This window comes from Herpailurus yagouaroundi, unplaced genomic scaffold, assembly GCF_014898765.1.
Source record: "Herpailurus yagouaroundi ecotype Mexico unplaced genomic scaffold, PumYag 190, whole genome shotgun sequence".
In the NCBI taxonomy this organism is placed as follows: domain Eukaryota; kingdom Metazoa; phylum Chordata; class Mammalia; order Carnivora; family Felidae; genus Herpailurus; species Herpailurus yagouaroundi.
In genome coordinates, this window is record NW_024412421.1 from 24,739,634 (window position 1) to 24,757,440 (window position 17,807).

The 17,807-nt window shown below is 41.4% G+C and overlaps 1 protein-coding gene across 2 annotated transcripts in view; it reads left to right on the forward strand.

Annotated features, from left to right (window-relative positions):
* Positions 1 to 15,355, forward strand: part of LOC121009765 (hydrocephalus-inducing protein homolog) — a 240,648-nt gene extending 225,293 nt beyond the window's left edge. For both annotated transcript variants that reach the window (XM_040443058.1, XM_040443059.1), the window contains 3 exons: positions 5,260 to 5,490; positions 12,009 to 12,233; positions 13,775 to 15,355. In XM_040443058.1, the coding sequence (XP_040298992.1) occupies positions 5,260 to 5,490; positions 12,009 to 12,233; positions 13,775 to 14,257 (939 nt within the window). In that variant the 3' untranslated portion in view covers positions 14,258 to 15,355. The remainder of the gene's footprint in view (positions 1 to 5,259; positions 5,491 to 12,008; positions 12,234 to 13,774) is intronic.
* Positions 15,356 to 17,807: the final 2,452 nt, after the last annotated feature.

The window sequence follows — 17,807 nt, forward strand, 5'->3', positions numbered from 1 at the left end:
GTGTATATAAACCACAATTTCTTTATCCATTCATCAGTTGATGGACATTTAGGCTCTTTCCATAATTTGGCTATTGTTGAGAGTGCTCATAGCAGCATTATTCATAAGAACCAAAAAATAGAACCAAACAAAACAAACCAAATGTCATCAACCCAAATGGACAAATATAATGGAATATTATTTGGCAATAAAAAGAAATGGAAATGAAGTGCTAATACATGCAACACATCAATGAACCTTGAAGGAATTATGATAGCTAAACAAAGCCGTCACAACTGGCCACATATTGTATGATTTCATTTATATGAAATGTCCAGAATAGGCGGATCTATAGAAAGAGAAAGTAAATTAGTGGCGATGGGTTAGGAGGAAATGGGGAATGATTGGTAATGGGTGCAGGGTTTCTTTTTGGGGTGATAAAAATGTTCTAAAATTGATTGTGGTGATATTTGCACCACTTTGTGAATGTACTAAAACCCACTAAATTATGCACTTTAATTGGGTGAATTATATGGTATGTGAATTGCATCTCAATAAAGCTGTTTCAAAAAAAGAAAGGAAGTATGACACAAAATATACATCAAAAAGTTCTAATATCTATCTACTAAGAGCTCCCAAAACAGGAAAGCAAGATAATAGAAGGAAGAAAATACTCTTCAAAATAATTGAAGAAAAACTTCCAGGGGCATCAGGGTGGCTCAGTCGGTTAAGCATCCGACTTTGGCTCAGGTCATGATCTCATGCTTCATGAGTTCTAGACCCTCATTGGACTCTGTGCTGACAGCTCAGAGCCTGGAGCCTGCTTTGGATTCTGTGTCTCCTTCTCTCTCTGCCCCTCCCTAGCTCTCTCTCTCTGCCTCAAAAATAAATAAACATTAAAAAAAACTTCCAGAACTGTTTGGAAAGACTGAGTCTTCTAATTGAAGGGACCCACCAACTTTCCAAATAGGGTGAATGAAAAAAAGACTCACATCTAAATAGGTGAGACCAAAATTGTAGAAAACTGGGATAAAAGAGAAAATCCTAAATGATTCTAAAGAAAGTAAAAGGAAATAATCACAATAACATCAGGTTTCTCATGGCAACACTGAATACAAGAAGCAATGGAGTAAGCTATTCATATGATTTAGAGTGTTTTCAATCTAGAACCTTTTCCAAACAAAACTATTACAAGGGCAAAATAAAGACATTTTTAAACTTGCAAGGACTCAAAATAACCTACCCATATATATAATACCTGTTTGAAAGAAGCACCACAAAATAATAAGTTTTTAAGTTAGCAAAATTTTAAAAATAAGTAAATGAATTCAAGAAGAAAACAAAAGGTTATAATGAACAAAGACTCAAAATTCTATTGATAGGTAATTTCAAATAATTGCTGAAAAGCAATCTGAAGTGAATATTTCATATGACCTCAATATAGGAAATAGCAAGGGGAGATATAAAATAATGCAAAGAAATCTTTTTCTCATTTAGTGGGAAGAAAATGGAGAAATGAAAGATACTTGTTTCTTCATCAAGAAAGGTAGGGCACGAATAGAGATAGCCATAAACTGTAGCTGTAAACAGAAAAATATACGTCAATATATGTTTTAAAGTGTTAACTAAAAATAACAGGGAACTCAGATCACAGATCTCTTTACAATAATAAGTATTAGGGGCTCCTGGATGGCTCAGTCAGTTAGGCATCCGACTTTGGCTCAGGTCATGATTTCGCAATCTGTGAGTTCAAGCCCCACATTGGGCTCTGTGCTGACAGCTCAGAGCCTGGAACCTACTTTGGATTCTATGTCTCCCTCTCTCTCTGCACCTCCCCCCAAAAAAGTAAGTAAACCTTTAAAAAATAATGTTAAGTATTCAAATTAACAATACAAAAGTTTTTTAAAAAAAGTCAAAAGCGCTTCTGATGATGATGGAGTAACTACTGCCACCATAAACAACCATAAAACTGAACAGAATATCTGAGGCAACCCTTCTCAGGCATTGGACAACAGTAGCACAATACCGCAATCCCTCAAAGAGAAGAAAAGCTAATGAGATGAATCTCCACAATTATCCTGGCTCTCTGCCAAGGGACAATTTCTTGACTGCAATGCAGTGAGCTAGAATCTAAGCAAAACACAACAGCCCCAGTGAGCTGACGATACAGAAATTAAAATTTGGTGCAGTTGAAATAGCTGGTCTCTATAAGGTAGGAGTGGGGCAATGCATCGAGTGGCAGGATGTCAGGGGGAAGGGAGACAAAAGTGTGTGTGGGAATATCCTTCAAAGTCTTTGGCTGACAGTTGTACTGCACATGCACAAGGTGAGACTACATGAGATTTATCAGAGAGCAGCTTCTAAAAGAGATTGATAAAGGAACAAAGATACGTTGATCAGTGCCCAGGGAACATTGGAGGTTTGTCTCAGCCAGAGTGGAGAGATTACATTAACATCTCATTAACATCCTAGGAACCCAGTTGAAATACCAGAAAGGCCCGAAGAAAGGACCATGCCCTTATAATAAGTCCTTTTAGGCCCTTAGAAAGCCTAAAACTAAGCCGCAACAAGATCTGTAGGAAGGACAAAATTTGGAGACTGAATCCTACCAAGTTGGAAGGTCTCGAAAAACACCTTTCTATAGGTCTGCTCTAACAAAGCATAAAACCAAACCTACACAAGCTTATCAGTCAATAATTGAACTGCCTCCTAGAATAAAATCAACACTCTCACATGGAAGGTAACAGAATCCAGAATCTCTACAATGATTATCAACAATGTCCAGTACATAAACAAAAATTACTAGACTTGTAAGGCATGAGAGGAATGTAACCAATAGTCAAGAAAAATACAGGCAATGAAAACGGACTCCAAAATGGGCCAGATATTGCATTTAGCAGACAAAGACTTCAAAGCAGCTTTTATAAACATGATCAGAAATAAAAGAAAATATTTCAAATAATTAGACAGATCAGGAATCTCAGCAAAGAAATGGAAACTATATTTTTAAAAAAGGAGCTGAACAGATATTTGATAATAGAAAACTACATTAAACTAAAATGAAAATTTCACTGGATGTGCTTAACAGCAGATTGGAGATGTGAAGATTCAGTGAACTTGAAACAAATCAATAGAACATTTCTAATCTGAATGATAAAGAGAAAAAAGATTGAATAAAAAGAACCAGAGCTTCAGGAACCTGTGGGAAAGTATAAAAAATTTTAATTCATAAGTAATGTGAGTCCTAGAAGAGAAGAAAGTGAGTATGGAGCAAAAAACTATTTGAAAAAAAATTGCTGAAATTTCTCTAATTTGATTAAAAAACATTACAGATCCAAGAAACTTGGCAAACCTCAAGCAGGAGAAATACAAAGAAAACCATGAGATACAAGAAAGCCATGTCTGTGTACATCATAGTAAAACTGCTGAAAACCAAAGAGAAAGAGAAAAGCTTAAGACAACCAGATACAAAAGATCTAAGATAGGGGAAAACAATAAAAAGACTTCTGACTTCTCTTCAGTTATAATGGAAGCCATCTGCAAAATGCTAAGTTCTATCAACCTAGAATTCTTTATTCACTGAAAACATCCTTTTAAATGGAGATATTTTCAGAGAAAACATGAGAGAATTCACTGCCAGCAGACTTTCATTAGAAAACAACACATTGATAGGTATTCTTTGGCCTGAGGAAAAATTATACCAGTTAGCAATTTGGGTCTAATGGAAGGAAAGAGAGCCCTAAAAATCTAAAAATGGTAAATAAGTACACACACACACACACACACACACACACACACACACACACAGCTTCTAAGAACTTTCTAAAAACGACGACTGACAGTTTATAGCAAATATGATAACACTGTTAGGTGGGTGTTCTTATGTGTGTAGAAGTAAAAGATATGACAACAAAAGCACAGAAAATAGAGTGGTTAGGTCAATAAAATTATACTTTAGTAAGGTTAGCACATTTGCCAAATTGGAAGTGTGCATAAGGAGCATGAAGGGTCAGTTATAAAGTGGGAAGTGATAAAATACTACTCAAAATAAATTTCACAAGTTAAAAATTCATATTGTCAGCTGTAGAACAACCACTAAAAATCTATTATTAAAAAATATAGCTAAGAAGCCAGTAGAGGAAATAAAATACATTACAAAAGATTGCATGTCGAGCCAAAAGGAAACAGGAAAGGAATAACAGAGAAACAAAATAAGTAAGTAAATAAGTAAATAAATAAGACAAATGGAAAATAACCAACAAGAAGGCAGACTTCAACCTAAACATAGAAATAATTATTTTAGGGCACCTGGGTGGCTTGGTCAGTTGAGCATCCAACTTCGACTCAGGCATGATCTCACAGTTTGAGTTCCAGCCCTGCATCGGGCTTGCTGCTGTCAGCACAGAGCCTGCTAAGGATCCTCTCTTTCTCTCTCTCTCTGCCCCTCCCCTGTTCACACTATCTCAAAAATAAATAAACATTAAAAAAAGAATTATTTTAAATGTAAAAGACTGAACACTCCAATTAAAAGACAGGGTGCCAGAAGCACTCTAAAGCTAAAGACAGGAAGAAGTTGAAAGTAAAAAGTCAGATCAGTAAAGAACTATTACCATATACTAATAATAATATAAACAACTCAAAGTATTAAAAAGGGCAAAAGACTCCAATAGACTCTATTTCACAGAAGTAATGTGTGAATGACCAATAAGCACATGAGAAGATGCCCAACATCATCAGTCACCTGGGAAACAAGCAGAAAAAGGTGAGCAACTTACCATATCAGCTGCAGAGGTGAGGAGACAATGTACTGCAGTCACAAGTGTGGGCTCTGGAGTCAGATCAACTTGGTTCAAATCCTGGCTCTGACACTTTTCCCTACATGTGACCTTGGCAAGATAACTTAACTTTGCTAAACTTCAATTTCTTTGGCTTTAAAAAACACAAACAAACAAACAGTGAGGGGAATAATAATGTTGCCTACAAATTGTTTAAGTTAACTAAGTACTTCTAGTGCCTGGCACACAGTAATCATTCATTAAATGTTAGATGCCGTCATTATTACTATTAGTATTATTGTCTATTCCAGCAGCAATGGGCATAGGAAGGAGAAAAGGGTGGCTGGTAGGGATTCAGACAGGGTGGGAGTGCCCGTGTCAGCCTGGCACCCATGCTGTATGTACCCAGGCAATGCTAATAGAGAGAAGGAACTCAAGACAGCTGAAGACCCTCCACTAACCCCTCTCCTCTGCTTTCTTCCTCCCCCTCTCCCTGCGAACCCAGGTGATCTTCCGAAACGAGGTGACCAATGAGTTTTTATACTACATGGTGGGTTTCAGGGTCATCCCTTCAGGCGTCATCAAAACCATTGAGATGGTGAGCCCCGTCCGGCAGAGCACATCAGCCTCCATCAAGGTGGAGAACCCTCTGCCCTATACAGTGACCTTCTCCATGGAATGCAGGGTCCCTGACATCAGCCTGCCCTCCCAGTTTGTGGTGCCTGCCAACTCTGAGGTATGACCCTGGCTACCAGGGGCTCCCTGATATCTGTGATAGAGGCATCCCTGAAGCTGGGCCAGCCCCAGGAGTGGGAAGGCAGGGGGCGGTGCATCAATCACACTCCTGATCTGTCCTCTCCCCTTCTGCCCTTTGGTTCAGACATGTAAAAGGGACTTACTAATCATGAACACTTGCCTCTGTTATACACTTGTTTGCTTTGTTCAAACTGAAAACATTTTTGTTTTTTGCTAATTATAAAGGTAACGTAGTATATACGTGGTGAAGAGGGAAGCAAGGGACATAGTAGTGTATCGAGTGAACAGCAGGCGGTCTCGTTTATATGTTTGCTTGTGCACAGACCCGCTTCAGGAAAGACACATAACCTGTGACTGCTGAGAAGACATGCCCTGGAATTCTGGGCTGCTGTGGAGATGAACTTTCTTTTGACTCTTTTTGATGTATGGCTCCAAATTCTCACTGTCTAGATCCCATCAAAATCCCTTCTGTTTCTCCAGCTTGAGCCCACCTGCTTATTCCCTGCATCCACCCTAGTTCTGCTTTCCCCTTCAGAACCCCAAATCTGGTATGTGTGTTCTTCGGAGACCTTCCATGCCCTTTATTTTATTTTTATATTTTTAATCATGAATTATAAAATCTACACAGAAAACTAGGAGATAGATATATATATATGTACATATGTATGTATATATGTATATATATGTACTAAAACAGGTTCACTTAAATAACTATGAAAGAACTATCTGTATAACCAGTACCCAGGCCAGGAAATAAAAAGTTGCCACCACCCCCAGAAGCCTCTGTCCCCACTCACAGTATCATCCCTCACCCCTAAAAGTTCCCACTATCCTTATTTTGTAATCATTTCTTGCTTTTAAGCCATATGGTTTGGGTTTGTCTGTTTTCAAACTTTATACAAAAGAAATCCTACTAATTGCATTCTTCAGTGTTTTATGCCTTGCTCAGTATTGTATATTCTGACGATCATCACACTGATGCATGCAGCTGAGGTCCATCCATCCTCACCACTGTAGAATATTCCATCATACAACTATACCACAATTTAGATATCCATTCTACTGAGGCCAGACATCTGTGTTGGCTTCAGTGTTTGGCTATCATGAAATATGCTGCCATGGACCTCACTGTGCAAGTGCCTTCCTGATGTACACGGTGTGTTTCTCCCCAGCGTACACCCAGGAGTAGAATCACCGGGTCACAGGGTGTGCTTGCCTTTAATTGCCAGTCAGGAGAGAATCTCCAGTGAGCAATGAGAGCTCACCAACTTTTGGCATTGTCAGATTTTTAAAGGTTTACCAATCCAATAAACTAATAGATCCTAATGGTCTTAATTTACCTTTTTACAAACAGATTGGCTTTAGTCGGATAACAGTTTGTGTTGGAGATTTGCCTCTGTGGTCATGAGCGAGAATGGACCAGCTTTCCTTTCTTGTATTCTTTGTCCAATTTGAGTTCCCGTTCCACCAGCGATAGAAAAAGAATCGGGGATTTGCCTGCTTCCTCAACTCTGTGAAAGAGTGTATAAAAGATTGAAATTATGTCTTCCTTGAACCACGGATGAAGCCAATGAGCCCTGGGGTTTTCATTGTGAGAAGATTGTCTGCTACTGATTTGATTCCTTTCATGAGTTATCACACTACTCAGATTTTCTGTTTCTTCTTGAATCAGTAATGATAGCATGTCTGTTTCATCCATATATTCACAAAATTGGCATAACATTGTTAATATCCTCTTACTACTTCCTTATGTGATGTTCCTTTTTCATCTCTAATATTGGTTGTACCTTCTATTTCTTGATTGGTCTTTCTAGAGATTTCTCACTATATCTTATATTCAAGAAGGCATTTTTTTATTTTGTTGGTACTCTTTATTGTATGTTTGTTTTCAGTTGCTTGATTTCTGACCTTTTTATTATTTCCTTCTTTCTGCTTCTTTTGGGTTACTGGTGCTTTACCTAACTTCTAAGATGGATGCTTAGTGCATTAACTTCTAGTTTTCTTTATTTTCCAATATGCACATTTAAGATTATAAGTTGCCCTCTAAGTGCTGCTTTAGCTGCAGTGTACAAAGTTTTACATGTAGTATATTTTGTCATTAAGTTCAAAAATGTCCTTTCATTATTATTAATACTTCTTTTTTGACTCATGGGTTATTATAAGTGTTTCTCAATTTCCAAACATGTGGATTGTTCTATATGTTATTTTTTAAATTACTTTGTGGTCAGGGAATATATTCCATATTTCAGTGCTCTAGAATTTGTTTAGATCTGCTCTACGGCCCACTATATGATCTTTTCCTTAATCTTCCATTTATTTTTAAAAAGCATGTGTTTGCCATTTTGAAGTTCATTCTCTGTACCCTAGCTGATATTTTGGTCTGCTTGTTTGGTCAGATTTAAGAGAGTGTGTTGAAGTCACCACTCTGACAGGGATTTGTCTGTTTGTCCTTGTAGTTCTGTAGTGTTTTTGCTTTATATACTTTGAAGCTATATTACTAATTACATTAAAATCATAATATGCTTCTGGTGATGTTACATTAAGTCTTGGTAGTCTCTTACATTTCTGTTCTTCAAGAGTATCTTGGCTATTCTTGGCCCTTTGCATTTCCATATAAATCAGCTTGTCATGTTCTTCCAAAAAAAATTAACTATTAGGATTTTATTGGGTTATTTTAAGAATGTATTAGTTACCTGTTGACCCATAACAAATTACCCTAAAAATCAGCAGCTTAAACCCACAAACATTTATTATATACACAGTTTCTGAGGATCAGGAATCCACGAGCAGCAGCTTAGCTGTGTAGTCAGGGTCTTTCATGAGGATGTAGTCAGTTGTCAGCAGGACTCCAGTCATCTCTAGGTTTGACTGGGGCTGGATAATCTGCTTCTAAACTCTCTCATGGAGTTGTTGGAAAGGCCTTAGTTCCTTGCTGGCTACTGGCTGGAGGCTTCAGTTCCTCACCACATACACCTCTCCCTCCAGCTGCTTTCAACATGACAGCTCACTTCCTAAAAGTGAGTGATCTGAGGGAAGCTGAGAGAGCAAGGGAGAGAGAGCACGCACAAGACAGAAACCACAGTCTTTTCCACTTCATCTCAGAAGTGATATGCCATCTCTCTGCCATGTACTAGTGGTCACGGAGACCAGCCCTGGCACAATATGGGAGAGGATGACACAAGAGTGTAATAGCAGGAGGGTGGAGATCACCGGGGGCCATCTTGAAGCATATTTGTCACAGAGAGAATTCCAGTCTTTACACAATTGAGATTTCTAACTCATGAGCAGATCTCCATTTATTTAACTCTTCTTATTTAATTTCTCTCAACAATATTTTTTTTGTTTCTATGTAAAAGACTTACTCATATTTTGTTAGATTTATGTCTAGGTTTTATATATTTTGGTGCTATTGTAAATAGTATTTTTTAAAATTTTGTTTTCTATTGGTTGTAGTATGTAACAATATAACTGATTTTTATATATTGACTTTGCCCCCTTTTTTGTCTTTTTAAGTTTTTTATTTTAATCCCAGTTAATTAACATACAGTGTTATATTAGTTTCAGGTGTACAATACAGTGATTCAGTGATTCCATACATCACCCGGTGCTCATCACAACAAGTGCACTCCTTAATCCCCATTACATTTCCCTCATCACCCCACTGCCTTCCTCTCTGGTAAACATCACTTGGTTCTCTATACTTTTTTTAAAATTTTATTTTTTATTTTTTAAAATTTACATCCAAATTAGTCAGCATATAGTGCAACAATGATTTCAGGAGTATATTTCTTAGTGCCCCTTACCCATTTAGCCCATTCCCCCCTCCCACAACCCCTCCAGCAACCCTCAGTTTTTTCTCCATATTTAAGAGTCCCTTATGTTTTGTCCCCCTCCCTGTTTTTATATTATTTTTCTTTCCCTTCCCTTATGTTCATCTGTTTTGTCTCTTAAAGTCCTCATATGAATGAAGTCATATGATTTTTGTCTTTCTCTGACTGGCTAATTTCACTTAGCATAATACCCTCTACTTCTATCCATACAGTTGCAAATGACAAGATTTCATTCTTTTTGATTGCCGAATAATACTCCATTGTGTGTGTGTGTATGTGTGTGTGTGTGTGTGTGTGTGTGTGTGTGTGTGTGTGTGTATACACACATCTTCTTTATCCATTCATCCATTGATGGACATTTGGGTTCTTTCCATACTTTGGCTATTGTTGATAGTGCTGCTATAAACATGGGGGTGCATGTGTCGAAACAGCACACCTGTATTCCGTGGATAAATGCCTAGTAGTGCAATTGCTGGGTGGTAGAGTAGTTCTATTTTTAGTTTTTTGAGGAACCTCCATACTGTTTTCCAGAGTGGCTGCACCAGCTTGCATTCCCACCAGCAGCGCAAAAGAGATCCTCTCTCTGCATCCTCACCAACATCTGTTGTTGCCTGACTTGTTAATGTTAGCCATTCTGACAGGTGTAAGGTGGTATCTCATCGTGGTTTTGATTTGTGTTTCCCTGATGATGAGTGATGTTGAGCATTTTTTCATGTGTCGGTTGGCCATCTGGATGTCTTCTTTCCAGAAGTGTCTATTCATGTCTTTTGCCCATTTCTTCACTGGTTGTTTGTTTTTTGGGTGTTGAGTTTGATAAGTTCTTGATAGGTTTTGGATGCTAACCCTTTATCTGATGTGGCATTTGCAAATATCTTCTCCTATTCCGAAGGTTGCCTTTTAGTTTTGCTGATTGTTTCCTTCGCTGTGCAGAAGCTTTTTATTTGGATGAGGTCCCAGTAGTTCATTTTTGCTTTTGTTCCCCTTGCCTCCAGAGACGTGTTGAGTAAGAAGTTGCTGCAGCCAAGATCAGAGAGGTTTTTGCCTGCTTTCTCCTCTAGGATTTTGATGGCTTCCTGTCTTACATTGAGGTCTTTCATCCATTTTGAGTTTATTTTTCTGTATGGTGTAAGAAAGTGGTCCAGGTTCATTCTTCTGCATGTCGCTGTCCAGTTTTCCCAGCACCAGTTGCTGAAGAGACTGTCTTTTTTCCATTGGATATTCTTTCCTGCTTTGTCACAGATTTGTTGGCCACATATTTGTGGGTCCATTTCTGGGTTCTCTATTCTGTTCCATTGATCTGAGTGTCTGTTCTTGTGCCAGTACCATACTGTCTTGATGATTACAGCTTTGTAGTATAGCTTGAAGTCCGGAATAGTGATGCCTCCTGCTTTGGTTTTCTTTTTCAAGATTTCTTTGGTTTTCTTTTTCAAGATTTCTTTGGTTATTTGGGGTCTTTTCTGGGTCCATACAAATTTTGGGACTGTTAGTTCTAGCTCTGTGAAGAATACTGGTGTTACTTTGATAGGGATTGCATTGAATATGTAGATTGCTTTGGGTAGTATTGACATTTTAACAATATTTGTTCTTCCTATCCAGGAACATGGAATCTTTTTCCTTTTGTGTGTGTGTGTCTTATTCAATTTCTTTCATAAGCTTTCTATAGTTTTCAGCATATAGATTTTTCACCTCTTTGGTTAGATTTATTCCTAGGTATTTTATGGGTTTTGGTGCAACTGTAAATGGGATCGATTTCTCTTTCTCTCACTTCATTGTTGTTGTATAGGAATGCAACCGATTTCTGGGCATTGATTTTATATTCTGCAACTTTGCTGAATTCATGAATCAATTCTAGCATTTTTTTGATGGAATCTTTAGAGTTTTCCATATAGAGTATCATGTCATCTGCAAAGAGTGAAAGTATGACCTCCATTTTCCTCACCTCAAGGTAACTACTGGTAACAATTTGATATATATCCTTGCTGTCTCTTTTCTATACCTGCATAGACATATTCTTCTTCACAAAAATGAGCTTATGCTTTGCATAATTTATTGAACCTCCTTCCTTTCACTTTCAATATCATCAACACCTTTCATGTCAGTGCTTATAGCACGGCCCCTTCCTTTTCAATGGCCACCTAGTATTCCACTGGCGAGGATAAACTATCACTTATTTAGCCAATTTCTTACTGCTAACTCGTTTTAATTATTTCCCTTATTTTGTTATTATAAGCAATACTCTTTGGCTCTTGTTTTGTTTTGCCATGGGCAAAAATAGAAGAAGGAGAAAACCTTCCCCGAATGAAGGTAGGACCCAGGAAGTTGTTCTGAGCTTGGCTGTGAGCAAAGAAGGAGTTGCTGATCTTCAGCCCTCCTTCTGGAAACACTCACCCCCATTGCCATAAGTGTGCTTCTTAAGAGAGGAACCAGTATCTCTTAGATTCAAGGAGATTCCAGATATATAAATACCTCTGGGGTATTTCTAGGTAAAGTTAGAAGGGGTACAGGGGAGGGAAAAGACCGGTTTGGACAGAGATTCCCCAGGCTCAAGATCAGTGTGAGCAATTTCTTGTGAAGCACCATTTCTGGCACCAACCTACTCTGAGGTCACTGGGTAGCAAGGGATGGGTCAGACTCTCAGCATCATAGGAGCCTCTGTCTTCTCTTGCAGGGCACATTCTCGTTTGAATTCCAGCCCCTGAGAGCCGGAGAAACCTTTGGGAGACTAACACTGCACAACAATGATTTGGGTTACTACCTGTATGAGCTCAATTTGAAGGCCCTGCCAGCACTGCCTGAAAAGCCCATCCACTTCCAGACGGTTCTTGGCAGCGGTCAGAGCATCTTTGCCAAGTTTACCAATTACACCCGGCAGAAGACAGAATACTACTGCAGGGTGAGCAGCCACTGTCCCACCCTCTGCCCTCCCCTTGCTGGGAGTCTAAGCTTAAAAATAATAAGAGGAAGACACAGGGGGTGCAGAAATGTGAAACGCACAGGGAGTCAGGCACTTCATCTAGCCTGGAAACTCCCAGGTATAAATAAACAGTATCAGGCCTGGGTTCTTCCTTATAGAGTCTATCTTAAGTTAAGGTGGGGGTGAGGGGAGTTTTGCTTCCCACAGCATGTGCACTGGTCACTAAAGGGGACAGTTGAGCTCAGTGGTCATGAGTAGAGGCTGTGAAATTGAGACTTGGATTTGAACCCTGGCTTCACCACTTACTCTTTGTATGAATAATTTACTCTAACCTTTTCTCTAAATGGTAATAACACCCCAACCTCACACGATTGCTATGGGGCTTTTAAAGGGTGCATATAAAACCACTTTCATAGAGCTTGGCTCATAATAAATGCTGCATATATGTTACCTATTATATCAATTGGAATACAGGTTTAGCTCCTGAAACAGAAGCCCTAAATAACAACAAAGTAAAAGCTATTCCTCTCTCAAATAACGGGGTGAGCATAAGCAGTTTGGGCTGGAATGGTAGCTCTGTGACAGCAGGCATCCAGACTCTTTCTGCCCTGATGCTCTCCCCTCTGTAGAGAGTTGCTTGGATCCACAGGGACCAAGAGAGCTTACCAGGATGTTGCATTCCAGCCAGCTACAAAGGGGAAAGGCGGGAGCTATATATATCCTTTCCACTCACATTCCCTTGAACAAAACTGCATAAGACCACACCTAGCAACAAGGGAAGCTAGGAGTGTAGCCTTTGCACTGGGTGCCCATGTGCCAGTTAGCATCAGCGGGTCCATGGCTATAGTCAAGAGGCATAGGCTCTTTATCATTCATAGCAGTCGGGAGAAGCTAGGTTACGCTGCAGTAACAAACAGCCCCAACATCTCAGTGGCTTAAAACAACAAAAGGTGTGTCCCTTATTTGTGCTATCCATCTAGTGAGGGTCAGCAGGGAACTGTTCATCACAGCCATTTGGGGATCCAGGCTAAACGGCAACCACCAACTCAGATGTTTCCAGTCATAGTGCCAGAGGAGTGAAAAGGACTTGTACTGGCAATTGAATGCCCTAGTGTGGAAGTAACACCTTTCACTTCTGCTCACAACTAATTGTCCAGAACTAGTCCCCTCCCATCCGTGAGGAGCCAGACTGTTCAGTCTTTCATGTGTGTGGGAGAAAAGAAGAGCCAGATGGGGGAGTAGCAGCAGTAAATGCCACACCAGCATCATCCAGCTTTGTGTCTCTGGGCAAGTTATTTAACATCTCTTAGCCTTGATTTCTTTGTAGTAAAATAAGGATAATAATTAGTATTACCTACTCTTCAAGGGAGTTATAAGGGCACGACATTTTATGACCTGCCTGGCCTCACACAAAGGTAGGTTTCTTGATGTCTGAGAGTGGAGGGGCGGGGGAAGGGCCCGAGCTGCTGGTGTGCTCTTCGGGATCCCGTGTGAACCAACTGTGTGTGTTCCTCTTTCAGACTGACTGTCAGGACTTCCACACGGAAAAGATCATTAATGCAGCCCCAGGGGCCCAGGGAGGAACCGAAGTCAGTGTGGAAGTCTATTTTGAGCCCAGCCACCTGGGTGAGACCAAGGGCATCCTGATGCTGTCGTCGATTGCAGGCGGGGAGTATATCATCCCCCTCTTTGGAATGGCTCTGCCCCCCAAGCCCCAGGGTCCCTTCCTGATCCGGGCTGGGTACAACATAATCATCCCCTTCAAGAACGTTTTCTATCATGCGGTCACCTTCTCCATCATTGTGGAGAACCCAGCCTTCTCTGTTCGTGCTGTAGACTCCATGCGACCCAAGAAGATCAACAATATCACAGTCTATTTTGAAGGAAATCCATCTGGCAGCAAAACACCTATCACCAGCAAGCTGATTGTGTCTTGTCCTCCCAGTGAAGGCAGCGAAGCAGGCATTAAGTGGGTTTATTACCTGAAGGGGATCACCCCTTAGTGGTAACTAAGGTCAGTTGCATCAGTGAAAAGTCATTTCCTCAGCCTAGTATCTATGTATTATTCTATCCTGGTGAAGCACAGAGAAAATAAAATTCTACAGATAGTGTTTTATCTCCTCATTCAATTACAGGGGTACTTATTTCCATATTATATTCATTCCAAATATATATATGAAGTATATATATTCCATACTAAACATGGTAATTACAAACAACAGGGCTATACTGTATTTTGCAAGGGCAAGTCTCTGAATTTAGTTTCTAATCCTATTCCCAAAGCTCAAGAAGTAATCCCCATTTTTAATAAGATGGCACAGATATGACATTCATGACCTCCTATCACATAGCACTTAGCAGTGCATGACACTGGGGCACCACAGTTCCTTTTTAAAATCCACAATGGCCTAAAGAGCCCTTAGATATGATTCTGTTTTGATATGATCTTTTATTCTGCTTTCACATAAAAGCCAAATGAATCACCATTTTCAAAATGATAACAGATAACACTTGCACCATCACTGCAGGGGACAGGGGCTGGGTACGCTCCCTCTGTCCCTGAATCCTGGATCCATTTATACAAGAAAGTTCTTGCTGAGGGCCAGGTCCTGGAGAACGCTGAGACTCCAGCTCTCCACTCCCATCCCCAGCTCCGTGTATAGCTGTCAGCCTGTAGCACAGTGATTCTCTACCCATCCGCAAATCAGAATCAGCCAGTTCTTGTCCAGAACCCCCCACCCCAAATTCTGATGTAATTAGCCCGGGGAGGGATGTGGGCATCATTTTCTTTTTCAGGCTTGTACAGCAGAGTGGAGAACCAGTGCCGCAGATCATACGCCCACCTGGCCATTAGTGCAGCAGCTGAATCATGAATCTACTTCCAGGGGAGGAACGCATCCCAATTTGATATGTTTAAACTGCAGCCGTTTTGTGTGCACATAAAGGCTGAGCTAAGTCAGTGCCTTTCTTAAGAGGGAGAGCGCTAGGGAGGAGTGAGACATCTGTCTTAGCCCAGGCTATGGCCCTGGTCCCGCAATGTGTATTAATGGGACCACTTACCTGTTGGCGCCACCAGATGAAATAAAGATGATTACAGACTGGCCCTGGAGTGGTTCTATTTCTGCACATGTGCCTGACGGGCCCCACCCCCACCCCGCCGCCTCCAGCTCCTCCCCACTTGGCATCCCCTACAGCCTGCCTGCAAGAGAGGGAGAAGGCATGAAAGGAGATGGCCCTTTGGGAATGAATGCTTCAAAGAAGGGGTTGTGGAAAATGGTCCGTGGAGCAGCAGCAGCAGCATTACCTAAGAATTCATTAAAAATGCCTTTTCTCACGGCACACCCAGACCTGTAGAGTCAGAAACTCCAGGGGTGTGGCCCAGCAACCTGCGGTTTCACAAGCCCTTATTGCTTTTAGAGGTGTTGGTTTGTTTTTTTTTAAATTTTGTTTTTTCAACGTTTATTTATTTTTTGGGGGACAGAGAGAGACAGAGCATGAACGGGGGGAGGGGCAGAGAGAGAGGGAGACACAGAATCGGAAACAGGCTCCAGGCTCCGAGCCATCAGCCCAGAGCCTGACGCGGGGCTCGAACTCCCGGACCGTGAGATCGTGACCTGGCTGAAGTCGGACGCTTAACCGACTGCGCCATCCAGGCGCCCCTGTTTTGTTTTGTTTTGTTTTTTAACGGAGGATGACTCTTCTAATCCTTTTGTACCTCCCCACAACCCTCAGCCCAGGATACCCTGCACACAGCCAGCATATTTACAGGACTACACGTAATAGTTCATGTGTGTAACCGCCAAAGATGCTGCTAATGGGCATAAAGACAAAAATTAGATGGCAGATTCTCCAGTTGGTTAAATGAGCAAAGAACGCACTAAGCAGTCATCTGAGAGGATGCGGGGATCAATTAGCACGTGCTTTGACTAGCAAACACCCAGAGTCTGATTAAACCAGTGCTTTTCAAATTTTAGTATCAAAATCACCTAGAGGGCTTCCTAACACACAGGCTGTCTGGCCCCACCCTCAGAGGGTCTGATTTAGGAGTCTGGGCGGGCTCAAGAATTTGCACTTCTGCCAGGTTCCCAGTGAGGCTGTAGCTGCCGGTCCGAGCACACCGCCCAGCACAGCGGTGAAACCTCAGCTGCCTTGCATCAGCGCTGCGTGTGAACACGCTAGGACTACAGGAGCTCAGGCTGCCCCAGACCAGCTGGATCAGAATCTGCATTTTAAGGCATTTCCAGGGGGATGGTATACACACTGCAGCTGAGAGAGGCTGCCTTAAAGGCAACTATGGAAGCTGAGCCTTTGTGGAATCCACAGCCCTGGTCCTCTCCATTTAGGGCCCTAGAAATGAGTCACCAAGTCTGCTGATGACCTAGCTGATGAAACCTGCCTTCCCCAAAATGCCCATTCTCCCACCCACTCACCAGATGCAGAGCTGGGGGTTGGGGAACAATTGGCCCCACCACCACCTTCTTCATACTAGTTTGAAACCTAGTATGATAGATAGTTTTAGACAGAAGAAGAGATAAAGGAAGCTGTGTGAAAGCTACAAAACCAGCAGTTGGAGTACGGTGAGGCTCACCGTGGGGACTCCTCCAACTCTGAAGGTCAGCATTTTAATGTGTTCTGTTGAGCTGGAGGGCTCTCAGCCACCACCCCAGACACTGGCTGCTACAGAAACTGGCCACTTCCCAAGTGTCACCACCAGCAAAATGGTGCTAGGTGGACAAGGGCAATTCCCCCTACCTCAGCCCTGCCCCAGCTCTCCCCAAGCCACTGCGTCTAGAGCCCACAGCCTCATAGGCCTGGAGTGAGGAGGCAGGCCCTGCCAGCTCAGACCCTGCCCTGGCATGAACCCCCTTCTGGCATGACCTGAGATGTCCATCTCTTCCCTTGAGGTTGTTCTCATGCTTCCTTGGCCTCGGAAAGGCAATAACAAAATTGTTTCATTTGGCAAATTTGGAATGGCAAGGTAGCTCAACAGAGGGCTAGAGGAGAAACTTGGTGAAAATGAGCATTTTGACATAAGCTAGTGGAAATTACCTTTGAAAGGATATATTCTCAGCAAAGCAGACCAAGAGACATTTCATTGTGTGCTGCTAAGGTGCACACACAATTCCAGGGTTTTTTTTTTTTTAAGTTTATTTATTTTGAGAGAACGTGAGCAGGGAAGGGGCAGAGAGAGAGAGAGAGAGAGAGAGAGAGAGAGAGAGAATCCCAAGCAGGCTCCACACTGACAATGCCCAACCCATGAACTGTGAGATCATGACCTGAACTGAAATCAAGAGTTGGATGCTTAACCTACTGAGCCACCCAGGCACCTCTCCAGGGAGCATTTGCACAGAATACGATGTGAAACGGGGCCCCTAACGTTGATCAACACAGAGGCCCTGGTGAGTGTGGCACCCTGTCTAACCACTTCTTTGAAGAAGACTTGCTTTCGGTCAGGGGTGACAATATTGTGATGTCATGAGGGATTGCCAGGTACCAAGTATGGGATTCACCCTCACCATGTTACCCTGAAACTCCAGAAAGATTACATTGCTG